The 18,945-nt window shown below is 37.1% G+C and overlaps 1 protein-coding gene across 3 annotated transcripts in view; it reads left to right on the top strand.

Moving 5' to 3' along the window:
- Nucleotides 1-16,483, top strand: part of SPTA1 (spectrin alpha, erythrocytic 1) — a 61,991-nt gene extending 45,508 nt beyond the window's left edge. For 2 of the 3 annotated variants that reach the window (XM_063103903.1, XM_063103902.1), the window contains exons 40-52: nucleotides 4,169-4,267; nucleotides 4,994-5,156; nucleotides 5,769-5,845; nucleotides 7,482-7,691; nucleotides 9,119-9,415; nucleotides 10,298-10,410; nucleotides 11,573-11,590; nucleotides 12,041-12,092; nucleotides 13,225-13,412; nucleotides 14,384-14,437; nucleotides 14,842-14,988; nucleotides 15,740-15,884; nucleotides 16,358-16,483. In XM_063103903.1, coding sequence (XP_062959973.1) covers nucleotides 4,169-4,267; nucleotides 4,994-5,156; nucleotides 5,769-5,845; nucleotides 7,482-7,691; nucleotides 9,119-9,415; nucleotides 10,298-10,410; nucleotides 11,573-11,590; nucleotides 12,041-12,092; nucleotides 13,225-13,412; nucleotides 14,384-14,437; nucleotides 14,842-14,988; nucleotides 15,740-15,884; nucleotides 16,358-16,483 — 1,689 coding nt within the window. Of the gene's footprint in view, nucleotides 1-4,168; nucleotides 4,268-4,983; nucleotides 5,157-5,768; nucleotides 5,846-7,481; nucleotides 7,692-9,118; nucleotides 9,416-10,297; nucleotides 10,411-11,572; nucleotides 11,591-12,040; nucleotides 12,093-13,224; nucleotides 13,413-14,383; nucleotides 14,438-14,841; nucleotides 14,989-15,739; nucleotides 15,885-16,357 lie in introns of all 3 variants that reach the window. The other variant, XM_063103900.1, reaches the window with a different exon arrangement.
- The last annotated feature ends 2,462 nt before the right edge of the window (nucleotides 16,484-18,945 follow it).

The raw sequence follows: 18,945 nt of genomic DNA, 5'->3' as shown, positions 1-18,945 counted from the left end.
GCACTATCATAATCAGGATATTGACATTGTCAAGATTCAGTCAAAATTCAGAACATTTCCATCAAATCTTCAAGGATCCCGATCACTCTTCTATAGTCACACTCACCCACTTCCCTCCTGTCCCCATCCTGTCTTAAACCCTTGGCGAACACTAACCTGCTCTGCATTCCTATAACTTTGTTATTTCAAGAATGTTGTATAAATAAAATTATACAGTATGTAACTTTTGAAGACTGGCTTTTTCACTCAGTGCAATACTCACGATTAATTCATGTGTAATGATAGTTCATTTTTTTTTGTTGCCGAGCAGTATAGTGGTGTGAGCATACCAAAATTGAACCATTTACCTGTTGAAGGACATCTGGGTTGTTTCCACTTTAGAGTTATCATTAAGAAAAGCTACTGTAATTATTTATATACAGATTTCCATGCAAACATAAGTCTATTTCTCCGGCATAAATGCTCAGGGGTTCAATCACTGAACCATATGGTTACTGTCTGCTTTTTGTTTTTTGTAGCAAAAAAAAAAGAAGAAAAAAAAAAGCCAAACTGTCTTCCAGAGTGACTATACCATTTTACACTCTCACCAGCAATGTATGAGTGAAGTTTCTCCATATGCTTGCTAGCATTTTGAGTTTTCATTATTTTTTTAGCCATTCTGATAGGTGTGTTGACATCTCATTTTGTTTTAATATGCATTTCCTTAATGGCTAATGATGTTTTACATTTTTTTACATGTGTGTTTGACATCTGTATATTTTCTTCAGTAAAATGTCTCTTCGTGTCTTTTGCCCATTTTCTAGTTGGATGGTGTGTTTGTTTATTTGCATGTTTTATTTTATTGTGGTAAGAATGTTTAATGTGAAATCTATCTTCTTAATAAATTTTTAAGTGCACAACACATCATTGTTGGCTATAGTACAATGTTGTACAGCAGAATTCTAGAGCTTACTCATATTGTTTGACTAAAATTTGTGCCCGATGAATGGTAACACCCCATTTTCCCTCTCCTTATCCCTTGATAACTATCATTTCATTCTTTTATTACATAAATTTGACTATCTCATATACATGGAATCATACAGTATTTTTCTTTCTATAACTGGCTTATTTCACTTAGCATAATGTCCTCAAATTTTATCTGTTTTTTTCACATATTGCAGAACTTCCTTCTTTTTTAAGACTGAATAATATTCCATTGCATGCGTATACCACCACATTTTCTTCCTCCGTTCATCTGTCAATGGACATTTAGGTTGCCTCCACATCTTGGCTCTTGTGAATAGTGCTGCAATGAACATAGGAATGCTAATACCTTATGGATAAATACCCAAAAGTAGAATTTTTGGATTATATAGTTTCTTGAAGAATGTCAATACTGTTTTCCACAGCAGCTGTACTATTTTGCATTCCTACCAACAGTGTGCAAGTGTTCCAATTTCTCCGCATCCTCGCTAATACTTGTTGTCTGTCTTCTTTTTTTTCTTTTCTTTTCTTTCTTTATTTATTTTATTTTGTATAGATGTGGGGCACAATGTTGACTTTCAAAAATTGTGTACAACGTGTGGTGGTTAGATCAGTATAATTAGCTTATTCATCATTACAATACGTAATCATTCTTTGGATCCATTGACCAATTCCTCATTAGCCCCCTTCCCTCTCCCCTCCCCCTTTCCACCTCTAGTTTTCTAGAAGTTCAATGTATTACTGTGTTTGTTGTTTTGTTCTTTACTTCTCTCTGTCTCTTTATTGTTCATTTATTTATTTATGGATTCAGCTCCCAGTTATGAGTGAGAACATGCAGTATTTCTCTTTCTGTACCTGGGTTGTTTCATTTAATAGAGTAAAAAGACAATCCTACAGAATAGGAGAAAAATATTTGCAAAATATCCAGAATATAAAAAAAGCTCACACAACTTTACAGCAAAAGAACAACCAATCCAATTAAAAAATGGGCAAAGGAGCTGAATAGACATTTCTCAAAGGAAGACATACAAATGGCGAACAGGAATATGAAAAAATACTCAGCATCACTAATCATCAGAGAAATGCAAATCAAAACCACTTTGAGATATCACCTCACCCTAATTAGACTGGTTATTATAAGAAAGACAGAGAATAACAAATGCTGGTGAGGATATATATAGAGAGAAACCCTCCTGCACTGTTGGTGGGACTATAAATAAGTATTGCCATGATGGAGAACAGTATGGGGGTTCCTTAAACAGCCACAGATAAAACTTCCATATGATCCAGCAATCCCACTCCTGGGAATATATCCAGAGGATTGGAAAACAGCAGGTTGAAGGGATGTCCACTCTCCCATATTTATTGCAGCTCTATTTACAAAACCAAGTGATGGAACCAACCTAAATGTTCATTGATAGATGACTGGATAAGAAAATTTTGGTGTATATACACAATGGAATACTACTCAGCCGTAAAAAAAAAAAAGAATAAAATTCCACAATTTGCAGCAATGTGGATGAGGCTGGAGAAAATTATTCGAAGTTTTTTTCTCAATAACCATCCTGACAGGTGTGAGGTGATATCTTATTGTAATTTAATTTTAATTTGCTTAATGATTAGTGAAGTTGAGATTTTTTTCACCTGTGGGCCTTTCATATATCTTCCCTGGAAAAATTTCTGTTCACGTCCTTAGCCCATTTTTTAATTGAGATATTAAGGATTTTAAAAATTTATTCTTTATTTTATTTTAGTATTGGGTTTTAGTAGTTTCTTATATATTTTTTAAACTAACTTCTTATCAGCTAAATGGTTTCTAGGTATTAATTCTCATTCCACAGGTTGCCTTTTTACTCTGTTAATCATTTCCTTTGCTGTGCAGAGGCTTTTTAGTTTGATGCAGTCACACTTATTTATTTTTGGTTTTGTTGCCTGTGCTTTTGGTGTCACATTCATGTGATCACTGTCAAGACGAATGTCATGAAGCTTTCTCCCTGATTTCTTTCAGTAGTTTTATAATTTCGGGTCATATATAAGTCTTTAATCCATTTTGGGTTAATTTTTTAATATGGTGTAAGATAAGGGCACATTTTCATTCATGGCATGTGGAAGTCCAGTTTTCCCAAAACCATTTGTTAAAGATACTGCTCTTTGTCCATTGAACATTCTTAGCACCCTTGTCCAAGATCATTTAACCATATATGTGTGGATTTATTTCTGGGCTCTCTATTCTGTTCTATTGGTCTGTCTGTCTTTATGCCAGTACCAAACAATTTTGATGACTGTAGCTTTATAATATATTTTGAAATCAGGAAGTATAATCCCTCTAGCTTCGTTCTTCTTTATCAAGATTGCTTTGGATATTCATGGTCTTTTTTGGTGTTATATGAATTTTAAAATTGTTTTTTATATTTCTGTAAAAATGCCATTGGGATTTTCATAGGGATTGCATTGAATGTATAGCTTGCTTTGGGTAGTATAAACCTTTTAACAATATTAAGTCTTCCAATCCATGAATACAGGATGCCTTTTGACTTATTTGTGTCTTTTTTAATTTCTTACGTCAATATTATACAGTTTTTAGTGTACAAAAAGGCAGTAGTGGTAGCACTGTTGGTGGTGAGTAGTGGTGATGGTAGCAATAGTGGTGAGGGCTGATATAGGTATATCTTAGGAAAATACAACAGAAGGTGGAGAAGTGCTGCTCTTCATGCTTTATCCCCACTTTTCATTCTTCTACCTACACAGATATCAAGTTTCCAGAGGTAGTCAGAAACAGATTCACAGAGATATTCAATGACAACTCTGTGACTCCTTTAGGGTGTCTTGATAGTTAAATTTTTCTGCTAGATGCACTGTTTCATAGAATTATATAAAATCTCATTGAGGAAGAATCTTATATATCACCTTGATCAACACTCTCATTCCAAAATTGAAAAAAGCTTAATGTCATATGGCAGTTTAGAAACAGTGTCACTTGTGTTCCTTTACCTCTTTCTTCCAGTAAGATTGTCCACTTTGACAAATGAAGATTTTTGGGAGAGGGACTTAGTAGAGTTGTTCTAGAGGAAATGGACACTCTCCTAGGCTGCCAATTTAACTGAATCAATCCTGGCGAATAACAGCACAGGGAGGCTAAATGGGGATGGTAATAGATTTCCCAGCTTTGGATATTCTGATTTTCACTAATTCACTTATGCAGAGTTTGCTAAAGAAGCATGAAGCCTTGGACAATGACTTCACAGTCCATGAGACACGAGTGCAAAATGTGTGTGCACAAGGAGAAGACATCCTGAGTAAGGTGAGCTAGTCCAGGGACTCCAGGTCAAACTTTCACTTTTGTAAAGGTATTGGCTCACATATAGAATCATAAGCAGTGCTAAAATTGTATATAGAACCTTAACAATCACTTCTAAAGATGCATTTTGTTGTTGTTCTCATCAAATAATTATCTGCTCAATTGCCTTTTTCTGGAAATTCCTTTTTGAAGTTCTTATACTTACACATTCAGCTTTCCTTAAATCCTTCGCTGATACTCTTGCTGTCCTATGCAGAATATGATGTTTATAAAAATTTTACCCCTGGCTTTGGCCATAGAGTACCATGAGAATCTAAAGAAATTTCTTTCTAAGGCTCTAGAGAGAGGAACTACTCTAAAACTTCTTTGCTATTTGAGAATCATTCTTTTTTTTAAATGTTGTTTTTACAAAGCCAGGTTGATCCAAGCGCGATATGAAGGCCCTTATGCAGAAATGACTCCACACCTTCTGTAAGCTTACATCAACTAAGAAGGTTATATTTATGTGGATAAACATGAGAAGATTATCAAAATGCTGAAGTAAAAATAACCTTCTAGGACATGGATGAATAGTAGAATAATTACACTATACTTAGAGGAGAGTAGTTATGTATTTGGAATGAGAGACATGAAAGCTTTTAAATGGTACTAAAGAATTCACATTTCTAGTGCTGGACGCTCATCAGTATATCTGTCTTTCTCCTTTTCACTTCAACTTTGGTGTTGCAGGAGGAAAGTCAGAACAAGGAGAAAATTTCTGCCAAGATAGAGGCTCTAAATGAAAAGACTCCTTCTCTGGCCAAGGCAATAGCTGTTTGGAAGTTACAGCTGGAAGATGATTATGCCTTTCAGGAGTTTAACTGGAAGGCTGATGTGATAGAGGCCTGGATAGGTATGATGTGCCAGGGCCAGGGTCCCTTGGGTTTGAGAAATCCTAATAAATCGTATTTGTGGAATGGCTCTGGGGCTTTTTCTCTTACCATGGGAAAAGAGGTGCTTCATTCACTAACCACTTCTATCCTTTCTGGACACAATTGCACTCACGTTCATACACACACACACACACACACACGCACACACACACACACACAGAAACATGCCGATAGAGTAACTAAGATCCATAATCTCAGAGTTCACACTATCTGGGAATCGGTGATTTCATGTGTGATATTCAGAGAGGTAGGGGCCATGGCAAAACCTTCTAGGAAATAAACTAAAATGTGTGTTTGATTTACTCACAATTTATGTCTAATCTAATTTTTTTTTTTCTTTGAAACACTCAAGAGTTTTCTTGGTCCTGGCTCTGTTTCAGCCAGTTTTATCCTGCATAAGTCTAGAAAAACAATCCATTGTTCTCCACTGTTCCCAAATTCTAATGAATCACCTACTTTGAGAGTCAGGAGGCTTTCTTGTTGTCTGTTGCAAAAATTCTTTTTCTCCTCACCAGGGCTCGTACAAAAGAACAACTATCTTTCTCTGCTTATTTGTTATCTTTGTTTTTTAGCTGAGAGGGAAAAAAGCCTAAAGACCAATGGCAGTGGTGCAGACTTCGCTGCCTTCCTTACTCTCCTGGCAAAGCAGGTAAGAGCAGGCTGCGGTGCTGATGCACGCCCGGAAGCCCAGACCCACATCACACAGAAGCTCAGTTCTACAGGGTTATTTCCTTTCCAACTTTCCTTCCTGATGTTGATAATTTGCTAGTTTCTCACTCTCTTTCATTAATCTTTCTGCTTAGTCGTCTTCATTTTTTTTTTAGCAAACCATCTTTTGGCTTTTTGACTTTTCTCTGATTATCTGTGTATTCTTTTCATTAATATATTTTTATATCTTTATCATCTTTTACTTTCTTTGGAATTAACTTTATATTTTTTTAAAAAAAATCTTGAGATAGATAATTATATTATCAAAATGTTAGCCATTCCCTTTTATAATATATTGATTTAAATATTTGATTTCCCTCTAAGCAATGCTTCAGCTGCATCCTGCAAATTTTTTTTGCCATTTTTGTTATCATTCTGTTAAATTTTTTCTGTCATTAAATTAAAATTTCTTTTTTGGCCTATTGGTTATTTAGTACTGTATTGTTTAATTTCCAAACAATTGGAAACTTTCTAATTGTTCTTTTTGATATTTATATCTAGTTTAGTTCAATTTTATTTTAAAAACATACCCTATATTATTTCAGAAGCTTGGTTTATATCCAAAATATGATTTGTTTTCCTGAATATTCTATGTACATTTGAAAAGAATGTATAATTTGTAGGCATTTATATTATCAATCAGCTTTTGGTTGTTAATGATGTTGTTTAAGTATTTTGTTAATTTTATGTATTTTGAGGCTAGGATAAAAGTTGTGTTGACACTTAGAATTGTGAAATCATCTTGTTGAATTGATACTTTTAATTATGAAATGTTCCTCTTTCCCTCTAATAACATTTTTTTATTCAAAGTTTTTTTTTTTTTTTTTCAGATGCTAATGTAGCATATACCAACTTTGGGGTTTTTTTTAGCATTTTTGCTGCATATCTATTTTCATCCTTAAGGGTTTTTTTGTTTTGTTTTGTTTTGTTTTACATATTTGTTTCTGTATATTTTAGATGTGTCTTTTATAAATATCATGTAGTTGGGTATCACTTTATCTACTTTGATAATTTTAATGGTAAAAGTGAGTCTATTTACATTTAAAGTAACTGATTCATGCATTTTGGTTTAAAGCTAAAATTTAACATCCCCTCCCTCATTCAACCCCTGCTGTTTGGTTGGAGATTGAAATGATTCATGACATAGTTTCAATGTTTTGAGGACTCACCATTTTCAGTTTGCTCTTGCTACTAGGGCATTTCAGGAGTTTCATCTACAGTCCTTCAACGAGGGCTGCTACTTAGTGGGTCCTGATATCACCGTTGTGACACTACTAAATATTCTACTTAATGTTTTAGATAATATCATATCATATGCTCCAATATTCCTTTAATATTAATTTTACAACCAACCTAAAATCTAATTATAAGATATACCTACACCAGAACTTAACTATTCCAACACCAAATGTTCACTTATATCTATATATTATATTTTCTATTTGTTGATCATCATTCTAACTCTTGTGTAGCCTTTATCTTGTCCATAACAACGATGTAGTGGAAGCCAAGTACGAATAATCCCTTGAAACCTGCAGTATTTTCCTGCTCACAGCCTCCCTGTTGGTCTCTCTCAGGATACGCTGGATGCCAGTCTGCAGAGCTTCCAGCAAGAGAGACTTTCTGAGTTCACTGATCTGAAGGACCAACTAGTTGCTGCTCAGCACAGCCAGACCAAAGCCATTGAGGAGCGCCATGCTGCCCTACTGAGGCACTGGGAACAGTTACTGGAAGCCTCTGCAGCCCACAGACAGAAACTGCTGGAAAAGCAGCTTCCTCTCCAGAAAGTAAAAATTAAAAAAAAAAAAAAAAAAGAAAAAAAAGGAAAGAAAGATGACTCATGCTTAGGCCTCTAGTATCTATATATTAACTGTGGAATTTAGAAATAGATACTAAAAACCCTGTATGGATAATCTACAAATATTTTAGTGCATTAAAAAGAATCAGGAAAACACACACACAAGCAAAAATCAGCCCATCTGGACGTTTAGTTTATTTCTACTCTATTGAAGGCCATGGGACCTACAGGAATAAATCTTAAGTGAAAAGTTAAGTCAATTAACTGGGCAACTTTGCACATATGCATAAATTCTACATAGGAAGCTAATTTGCATTCTTATTCTATTTTACTTAATTTTCAAACTACAAGGGTTTTTAAAATTTTATTTTATGATTATAAAATATTTGTAAAATATTGTCAATCCATAATATTATGAAAATAATATGAAGTACTTTATAGGGTACCATGTCCTTCCTGTGTAGAGGCCATGGTAATTTTCTCTATATTGGTCTATTTCAGCATATAGACTGCTGAAGTGAATACAGGATGAAACGTAATGGTACAATTACCTTGTAATCCCCTCTCAATTTGGGCCAATTTTCTTCTCCTTAACTCCATTATTTGGGGATAAAAACTCATTTTCATATTTTCTCAAGACAAATCTCTTTAAAAGTACAATATGCTGAGACAAAATTTAGTATATGTTTTATGTCTAAAACTATTTTGGATCATCAGCATTTTGGAGCAATCCATGCTATTTCTCTCATTCAGTAATATAGACAATTCAGAGTGATTCAGCATATGGAGATAACATAGATTAGTGCTAAGGATTCAGGTTAGATAGTAGTAAATGTGTTTAAGCTATGGTCTGAAAATCCTGAGGCATGAGATGAGATCTTAACAATGTTTAGAAGGAAGGTAGAAAAATGACTTAGTTGTCAGAGACATCACTGGAGCATGCTCTACAGAAGCTTGGTGGACAGGAAGAAGTGGATAAAGAATGCAATAGGTTTGCCTGGTATTTTTATTCAATCATTTTGATATTCATTCATTCAGCACCTATTTTTGCATGTTTATTATGTGCTGGGTAGAATGGAAATGAAGACTTAAGAATAAGAAATCATAATTAAAAACTACCCTCCACACTTGGAATCTTAGAGCTGATGTAAATTTAGAAGTCATTTAAACTTCTCATTTGTAAATGATGGAAGACTTTACCAATTCCACACACTGAGAATATGCCAGGAAAGGGCTTGTGCTCTGATTCATGTGTCCATCCATCTGGTCACATAATCCTCATTGGTATTAGTTCTGCCCTTTTAGAGTGCTGGTCCTTCAAATATTTCAAGACAGTCATTATTTTTATCCTCAGTCTTCTCTTCTGCTGAGTGGCTTTATCAAGAAAGACAGAGGTGCCTTTTTTCTTCTTCACAGGCTGAGGAGCTATTTATGGAATTTGCAAACAAGGCTTCAGCTTTCAACAACTGGTGTGAGAATGCTGAAGAGAACCTGTCAGGTCCTGTGCACAGTGTCTCCCTGAATGAGATTCGGCAGCTGCAGAAGGACCACGAGGTCTTCCTGGCTTCCATGGCTGGGGCTCAAGCAGACTTTAACTATTTGCTGGAGCTAGACCAGCAGATTAAGTCCTTAAATGTGCCCTCTAGCCCTTATACCTGGTTAACAGTGGAGGTGCTAGAAAGGATCTGGAATCACCTACCTGACATCATCAAGGTAACTTGGGGCACAGCAGAGATTTCCTTTGGCTAGTGAGGGTGAACACTTAATTTATTATCCAAGTTGGGGACTTTTGAGAAAGAAACAGACACTATTAATAATTATACTGGGACAACAGTCATGAGTCAGAACTGTTTAAGAAAAACTAGGAAAAATGTTTGCAGTAGGTGTACCCTATGCCCTGTAGTTTTGGGCAGTCTCATGCTTCTGGTTATTGAGCAATGATTCAAGGAACCTAACAGAAGCTCCAAGAGGTGATTCTAATAATAAGTTATGAATAGTTTATGAGGCATACACACACACACACACACACACACACACACACACACACACACACACACACACACACACAGACTATATATACCCCCCATCTAAGGCACTCCCTATTTTATACACACCTCCAAAAGTGCCTTTTTATGGACTTATTTTTAATTTTTGTCAGTTTATAATGATGCTCATTATTGAAACTATGGAAAATAAAAAAAATAACAAGAAAAATCTCAGTATAGTATTGCCATTTTTAGATTGCAACTCTTGTACTACCTTTCCCTTTAAGGCTACTTTTATGTTCATTTAAATTTAATTTCACCTGAAAAAAAATACAAAGATGGAGAAGAGGGAAATTGCCTTTATTACTAGCTTACTTGTTACTGCTTGTTCTTAGAGACTTCTATAAGCACTTATGGGAAGTGACATGGGCTTTCTTCACATTTTGGAGGAGAGAGGAGTTGGGATAGAAGAAATATGAGCACACAGACACATGCCTGCATGAGCAAGACAGGTTAGATTTGAGAGCAGCTGAGCGTACAAACTAGTTCCTTTTACAGCAGAGAAAGACCTTCAATGTGAGCTCCACTGTCTATGATTTGGGGTTTTTAGGAACGAGAGCAGGAGCTGCAAAAGGAAGAGGCAAGACAGGTTGAGAACTTTGAGATGTGCCAGGAATTTGAACAGAATGCCAGTGACTTCCTTCAGTGGATCCTAGAGACCAGGTGGGCTTTGCTACCTCCAAACCCATTACCCCTATGCTACACATGCCATTTTCCATAGGGCTGAAATACATATCTGAAGGGGAGAGGAGAGACTTCTACAGCATATACTCTGTCCTAAGATCATCATATCTTGTCTGTGCTATATATTTGGAATTGACTTCTTTTTGAATCAAAAACCTTGCAAAATCAAGAAATGGTGATTTCATCCTGCTTCCCATTATGCATTCTTCTGTATTCTCTCCTTGATACTCTCACCTTTCTTCCTGTTTCCCATAATAACATTCCAGAATAATAATGGTACCTTATGTTTGCATGCCACATTGCACTTTACAAAGTATTTCCATATCCATTACCTCACTTGATTTTCAGAGTGGCCTTGAAAACTGTACAGAGCAGGTGAGAACAAGTTCAAGTAGATAAATTCAGTTGCTCAAGGTCACATATGTATTTATTGGCACAAGCAGAAGCAGAGCCTACTGTGGACACCTCATATGAAGCTATTATATTGCCTGCCTACTAAAGTCATAATGAGAATCAAGTGAGATAATAAATGTTAATTGTGTTTGTTAAATGCAAAATGTTTTGTACGTGCAGATAACATTTGTCACATCTTCTGGGGTAAATGACCTGGAAAAGAGGAGACTTAAAGGATGTAATATGTCAGAATAAATGGTCTATGTTGGTAGACTCTATCTAGTAGGTGGGTCAGAATTGTGTTTTGAGGGTTAAAGTAGTGATTTGGACAATTTGTGATAATCCTGTTCCTACATACTCACTGACGAGTATAAATCAGACAATGAACAAAAAAATTCTGTATCATGTCTAAAAACATCTAACAGAGGACAGACAAAACCCAGAGCACCATGCTCTGCCTCAGGTTTTGGTCCCTTTATCATACTCTGGCATGTGTGCCCAACACTTAGCATATCCCTGCCATCCATGCTCTTCTTCCTGAGGCAAGAAGCTTCGTGGAAGATTCTGAACTTCTCAGTGTGGGAGATGCTCTGGGAACAGTGGGTGGACGGGTTCATATTCTGTGGCTACAAAGGATTTAGAATGTTTCATAAATCTGAGGAAATAAGAAGATCATTGAAGAGATTCATATTAATATATGATTTTCCTTTTCTTTCATCTGATTCCTGTTCCGGACCTCCACGTCCAGGGCTTATTTTCTGGATGGGTCAGTATTTTATGCTATCATACTTATTTTCTTATAATATTCTGGAAGGATTAGTTAAGAAGGCTTTAGTACTGAGGCATCTTTATCCTATCACAATTTGATGGTGCCTAAATAAAAATGTGAGGTGAAAAGGAGAAACTCCTTATATTTCATTCTGCCCCTATATACCACTAGGTGGAATCTTACCTAAATGTATGTTTCAGAATAAGAACTGGGAGGGATACGTGGGGACCTTCTTCTAGGCAGGCCTTCCCTTCTCATCAATCTAGCAAGGCTGCCAATGGACAGAAGGGTTTGGTTGTGAAAATTTGGTTTGTAAAACTTCATTTAATAGAGGCCATACAACATGGGAGATGGAGAAGCAGAGAAGGGTGGCTTTGAGTTGATATGTCTGTGTGAAATATTGACCTCTGATATTGTGAATAATGTTTCCTTTTGGTTCTTAACTAGATCTTTGCTCAAAGAAACAGGAACTCTGGAATCCCAGTTGGAAGCAAATAAAGTAAGTAACATTTGTTCAGTAGCTGAGGATATTGTCAGGATTATAAAGAATGCAAGCAAAACCACTTAAGACAATCCTGGTGATACTTTTAGGTAAGTGTCACCCATCGTCAGAGAATTAAGACAGTAGTCTCTACCCTGCCATCAATTTGTACTCTAACCATAGGCCAACACTTCATGGATATGGACCTCAGTTTGCTTAAATCTCTGAACTTCAATATCTGCATCTGTATAGTGGGATTATTATACCTCCATTACAGTTACTGTAATGATTAAGGTACAACTTCTAGCTGCCAATCTAGGAAACTTCTGTTATTATTTGATGTGATGTGGTATGGTGATGCAACTGACTCTAGATCCTCTCTTGACAACTGAGTGAAGCAATGGACTAGAACAGTGTTTCTCAACCTTGTTTTCATTATTAACCCTCCCCTCCAAATAAATAACTAATTTAATTTAATTTCTCCCTGATAAGAGAAATTAAATACTAAAGAGTAAGATGTCAAGTAGAGTTGATCTTTGGAGGGCCACAAACCTCATAATATCTACAAAATTTTAATGCTTCCCCCACCATCAGAACGAGTTTACCCCTCCCCTTCTTGGAAACAATATCCTCTCAGCAAGAAAGCATGGGCAAGATGCAGAAATTTGGTATACAGTGTGTGTGGATGACAGGAGCAGCCCATACACATCTGCCCCAGCTGATGAAGGAGGCCCAGGAGTGAACACTGGGGAGCTTAAGTGAGTCTATGAGTGCAGGCACCGTCAGTGGTGCAGATAATTCACAGTGCAGATCACCAGGAGCTGATGATGCACAGGTCCTAGAAATCGCACCCTTCTTTATCCGCAGTATATAACTACTGACTCTCAGATTTATATATAACAGAAGACCAGAATGACAGGAGTCATCTCACCTAAACTTCCCGCTATTTTATAAATGAAGACTACAGAATAAAGTGGTTTCCTTGAGTAGCTTATTTTTTCATGGAGGACAACAAGATCCCTGAACATAATTGAAAAATAGTAATGAAGAGAAACCCAAACTCACAAGCCTCTTATCTTCTCTCTCACCTCTAGGTTTAAAGCTGGTTGGCCTTGTGTGATTGCCTCTTTATTTCCTCTGTCTTTTCCAGAGGAAGCAGAAGGAGATCCAGGTGAAGAAGCGTCAGCTGACTAAGATCGAGGACCTGGGGGAAAAGTTGGAGGAGGCTCTGATCCTTGACATCAAATACAGCACCATTGGACTGGCCCAGCAGTGGGACCAGCTCTACCAGCTCGGGCTGAGGATGCAACACAACCTGGAACAACAGATCCAAGCCAAGTATGCAGGACCTATGGCCAGAGCAGGGAGGGGTGCAGGTGGTATTTTGTATTAGAAATTTAACTAAGGGCTATTGTTTAAGGTACTAGATAAAAGATCTGCTTCAGATATAACACACACATACCTTCTCCAGAACCAATATTCTCTCTTTACTGCTCTTCAGAATGAGTATTTCTTTTTATACTGGAGTCTGTCATGAAATAAGAGAAACACCCTCATCTCCCCGTGTCTGTTTAACACTTGTCTAGATAACAACTGATTCCTGCCTCTAATTCTCAGAGTCTTTTCTCTATCTTACATGATCTCTTTAGAAAGTAAAATTCCATTTTAAAATTAAAAAAAAAATAATTTAACAAAACAAATTTTGTAAAATTCCATGTAAAATATAATGTCTAGAATGGAAGAAATATTCAAAGTGTGGCCTAATGGAGCAGAAAAACAGAAACTCATATTTTCCCCCTATATAAATTATATTACAGAAGCTTTAGGACTCAATAGATTTTTGGCAGCATTTTTGCCCACATCAGGGATTGGCAATCTTTTTTTGTAAAGAGCCTGTTGATAAATAATTTAGACTTTATGAACCATACAGTTTCTGTTGTAACTCTTCAACTCTGCTGCTGTCGTGAAAAAAATAGCCATAAATAATTTGTGAGTGAGTGAGTGTGGCCGTGTTCCAATAAAACTTTATTTATGAACACTAACATTTGAATTTCATATAATTTTATGTTTTACTAAATATTCTTTTTTATTATTTTCAACTATATAAAAATGTAAAGGCCATTCTTGTCTCATGGGCTGTACAAAAACAGGTGGTGGGCTGGATTTGGCTCACGGGCCATAGTTGACCAACCCCTCAACTACATGGCTCAAATGGCATATTGTCCATTAAATACCCCTTTCTTTCATGTGGCATGTCTTCTGCTGTTCTATGTTTTATTTCATGGGTTAACACATGGTTTTCCTTACAGGGACAGCATAGGTGTGAGTGAAGAGACACTAAAGGAGTTTAGCACAACCTATAAGTGAGTATGACTTCACAGTCGATTGGTTCTTTGTTTTCCAGACCATTCAGAATGAGTTTACAAATAATTAATATTCTTCTCCCACCATGCAACTTGGTGGAAACTTAAATGAAGATCGGGATCTGTTAATTAGCTTCAGTTATGGCTCTTAATATAATGTCTGTGAGGTTCTTGGACTTTAAAAAGTACATTTTTTTTTATGCTCAATGTTTTATGCTTCTTACTCCCACATCCCACCATCCATTAGGTTAAAAAAAAGTACAGAGACACAGACACGCTCCCTCCTCAGTTCTCTGACATCCTTATGACATGTTAATACAGTTCCAGCTGATGCAACAAGAGCTGTTCCTTTCTGTCCTAATCTGGTTCTCTATTGATAGTAATAATATATTTTTATTCTTTAGACACTTTGATGAGAATCTGACAGGGCGTTTGACTCATCGAGAGTTCCGTTCCTGCCTGAGAGGACTCAATTACTACTTGCCAATGGTGGAGGAGGGTGAACCTGAGCCCAAGTTTGAGAAGTTCCTGGATGCTGTGGATCCAGGGAGGTAGGAGGAAAACTGAGGGGCGGTCCATGACAGGGATTGGGTCTGGGAGGGAGAAGCACAGAGAGAGTAAAATGATCAATAAAACATGAAATTAACTCATCCATCTGCGAATAGGAAGATACAGACAACCATAAATAAATTGGGCAGTTCTTGGTGCCTTTTCAATATAAGCTTAGAAGTAAATTGCACTGACTGCAATTCAGCTCTAGCTCTGCAATTTGCCCAAATCATTGTTTATGTTTGATGTATGAATTTCAGCTGGTTCCAAGGGTGGGACTTGAGAGAAGAATACCTTCACGTGTGTGAGTTCTTAAGAAGCTGTGGATGATTTATAGGCCAACAAATGGGGGTGGGGTTGTGTGTTTGTGGGGATGTGACAGAATCATAGAGGGATCAAGTTACTGTTATGGACTAATTCTTTCTCATACCGAGGCTCAAAGGAGACCAGACATCATTTGAGGTAGTTGGGGACTGGTGCTGATGGGAAATTCCCAAATTCAGGAAAGAGTCAGGCTGAATGACATCTATGGAAACAGAGTCTGGAGTTCAGGAAACAGTGCTTATTTGGCTATAAGAGGATGAGGAGGGGGTCAACATGGAGAGCACAGCCCATAATCTCAGAGAGCTCAGTTGGAAGAGACACTTAGAGAACCTAGCTTCTCTCTGTCTCCAAGACACTGAGTCAGATGAGAAAGTGCCTTCTTTCTTCTCTGTCTGGAGAGGCACAGCTCCTGATCCATTTCTCCCACAGGAAGGGCTATGTCTCACTGGAGGAATATACCTCATTCCTGATTGACAAGGAGTCAGAGAACATCAAGTCCAGCGATGCGATAGAGAATGCTTTCCAATCCCTGGCAGAAGGCAAAGCCTACATTACCAAAGAGGATATGAAGCAGGTTAGATTCCAGTTGCTTCCACTGCTGTGCTTCCACCAGAATCTGGATTTTGGTCATCTCAGGCCTGGTTTCCTACTTTGAAATCCCCACACACCTACTCATTTATTTTCTTAGATCTCTTCTTGTGCAAGATGCTACCATGTCATTTTTTCTTGACCCTGCTCAAAAACCTGTGATCTATTGATCAGTCAATCCAAAACCTGCAACTCAGTTTTTAAGGCTGTTTCTTATCCTTTCTGTTTAATAAGTCAAATAGTAAGCAAGCTCTTTTTTCTCAAAAAGAGCTGAGTTGAAAAGTTGAGTTGATCTTATTTATTAGAAATCAACTTTATGAGAAAAGGGTGTGATAGGAACAGAACTTGCTTTTCCTTCCAAAGGTTCTCCAATTCCTGAGTTTAGGTCATAAGGAAAGCGCCAAGAAACCAGCTATTCTGAATCCCTATAACTATCTTTCTCTTTTTTATACTTTTCAGGCCCTAACCCCAGAACAAGTGTCATTCTGTACCATACATATGCAACAGTATATGGACCCACGGGGTCGAAGCCATCCTGCTGGCTACGACTATGTTGGCTTCACCAATTCCTACTTTGGCAACTGATAATCCACTAGTTCCTTGTGGATCGTAGAAAATATTGCTGTGGTGGGAAATATTGGGAGATGAAGGGGACAGGCAATTGTGGAGCGTGAGAAGATGGTGTGTTTGTGTGTGTGTGTGTGTGTGTGTGTGTATTACATTTATTGCAGGACCTAAAAAATTCACAAGCTTGGGACGTGTAGGGGGTTAATAGAGTTGGAAGAGTGGAGACTACTGGGCTTATTTTGTATGCAACTAATCATTGCTGATGTCTCTGTGCTTTATTTTTTGTGTGTTTTGGATATCTTTATCATTTCATTTTGTTCTGCTTATAGAATAAAGTATTTCTGTTTTTAAAAGAAACATTTCTTTTTAGTAGGACAGTGTTAAGTAAAATTTTTCTAACCCAGTTGAGCTTCTGTATTTCTGAGAATTGTACTATCATCTAGATATAAGCAACGAAAAATGCTATAAAAAAAGAGCCATAGTAGGGTGGATAAATAAAATCCAAGGTAACTTACAAATGTTTTCCTTTTAGCTTTAGGAATGTATTTAAATTCTTATATTTAAAAATAAATATATTTGGTATTCTGGGAAACCTCAATACTTTAGTCTGTAAAATGGAACCATACAGAGATCAATGCAACACCTATTTTCTTCTTAATCTGACTCTTTTTCATACGTTAGCATTGTAGTAGATGTTATTATTCTCAGAATGACAAAATTCCAGCATAGCAGGGTTCCTTCTTGTCCTCCAAGCTCCTGAATTTCCTTTTACATTTTTTTTAGGCATCTGCTTTTGTTGTTGTTGTTGTTGTGTATTAAGAATATTCATGAGATACAAAGATAATTGTTACCCCTCGTGCCCATGATGTGAGGGCCAGGTTCATACTGGGGGCATACCCATTAACAGAAATTACTTTTGTACCTCTTACATTTTATGCGATAAAAAGAATATCTGTTTTGATTTAGTTCTATCTTCTATTAGAGTAAGAGGAAGGAAAATTGTTTATAAAATTAAGAAAAAAATGAAAAGATGCTTTCAAAAATTGGAATTATTGGCTGTCTCCAAGAATTTTCAGGCCAGGTTTGATCTGAGCAAGTCCAAATGCTGATATTCAGACCTGACTTGAAAAAGGTGATGGTATCATTTGCTGCTGAGAATTCTTAGATCATTTTTTTGCCTTGTGTAAAACTGCTGGTATTCTGCACAAACACCTCCACCCCCCTAATTCATTAATATTGCTGCTAGATTACCATCTTAAGTCTCAGTCCCTTCTTCTGCATGGTAATTAATTCTTCCTTAGTCCAGGGACAAATTCTGTCACAGGAGACATTTAAAAGAATTTTGGTTAGTACCACATGTGCTCACTCATATGTGGGAGCTCAGAGAGAAAGGAAGGAAGGAAAGAAAGACTGTAGTAGTGTGGTGGTCTTACAGAGGAAGGGAACATTCCTGGGCTACAAAGTGGAGTGGGGGAGGGGAAGGGAGGTTTGGGGATAATTGGGTGGGGACACGGGGTACAAAAGTAATTTCTGGTAATGGGCATGCCCCCACTATGAATCTGGCTCTCACATCTCGGGCACAAGGGGTGACAATTAGCTTTGTATTTCATGAATATTCACATTAAAAAAATGCTGAAAATTCAAGAGTCTGATCTGATGGATACCGACACAGTAGAGGGGAGGAGATCGATGGAACAACGAAAGGAGAGAGCTGGGCTTACATCCTGCTTGTTTCTAGGCCATTCAGCCTGATTTAGGAAAAACAACTGGCCTTCCACATGTTCCACCTACTAGTTCTATACTGTAGTTTGGGGCCAATATTTTAGCTAATAATGTTGATTTTCCCTTGTTTTTCTTTCTTTGTGCATAGAAGTCAGGAACCTTTCCAGGAAGAGACACGGCAGGCAGGGAAGTCTCCCAAAGGCTAAAGCAAATTAGTTGTACGCTGCTCCTGTCACGGAGTTAGTCAGTTAGTGTTGTACACTGCTCCCGTCAAGACTGTCTCCACTGTCTTTCATTTATTTACTAAAACTTCTGAGAATGAAAAGATTAGTATGATACAATTCCTTGCCTTTAAAAAATTCACTAACATACAATATAGGAATGGGTACAAAGCAATATATTATAAGACGATAAGCTCCCTAATGGATACAAGAACAAAGTGCATGAAGAGAGCAATTAGTTCTCCCTCATGAATACAAAGAAGGCTTCCCTAAGGATAGACTAATTCTAAACAAACACAACTTGCTAACATCTCGGTTAGGAAGTCATGAAATGAAGATTCAATCCTAGCTCTGTCCGGCTACCAAAGAGCACTCTTGTGTAGATAAGGATCAGAAAAATGAAAAGCGGGAAGCCTCCATGACTCTAGGGAACCTGATGCCAGTAGAGAACATGACACCTCTACAGGGACACTGTCTTATGAAATCAGGATTTGACAGTCAGATCTTGCCCTTCATTTTAGGGACCAGGTGCACTGG

Source organism: Cynocephalus volans, chromosome 8, assembly GCF_027409185.1.
Source record: "Cynocephalus volans isolate mCynVol1 chromosome 8, mCynVol1.pri, whole genome shotgun sequence".
In the NCBI taxonomy this organism is placed as follows: Eukaryota; Metazoa; Chordata; class Mammalia; order Dermoptera; family Cynocephalidae; genus Cynocephalus; species Cynocephalus volans.
Note: the sequence above shows the minus strand (reverse complement) of the source record. Positions and strands in the feature narration are given on the sequence as shown.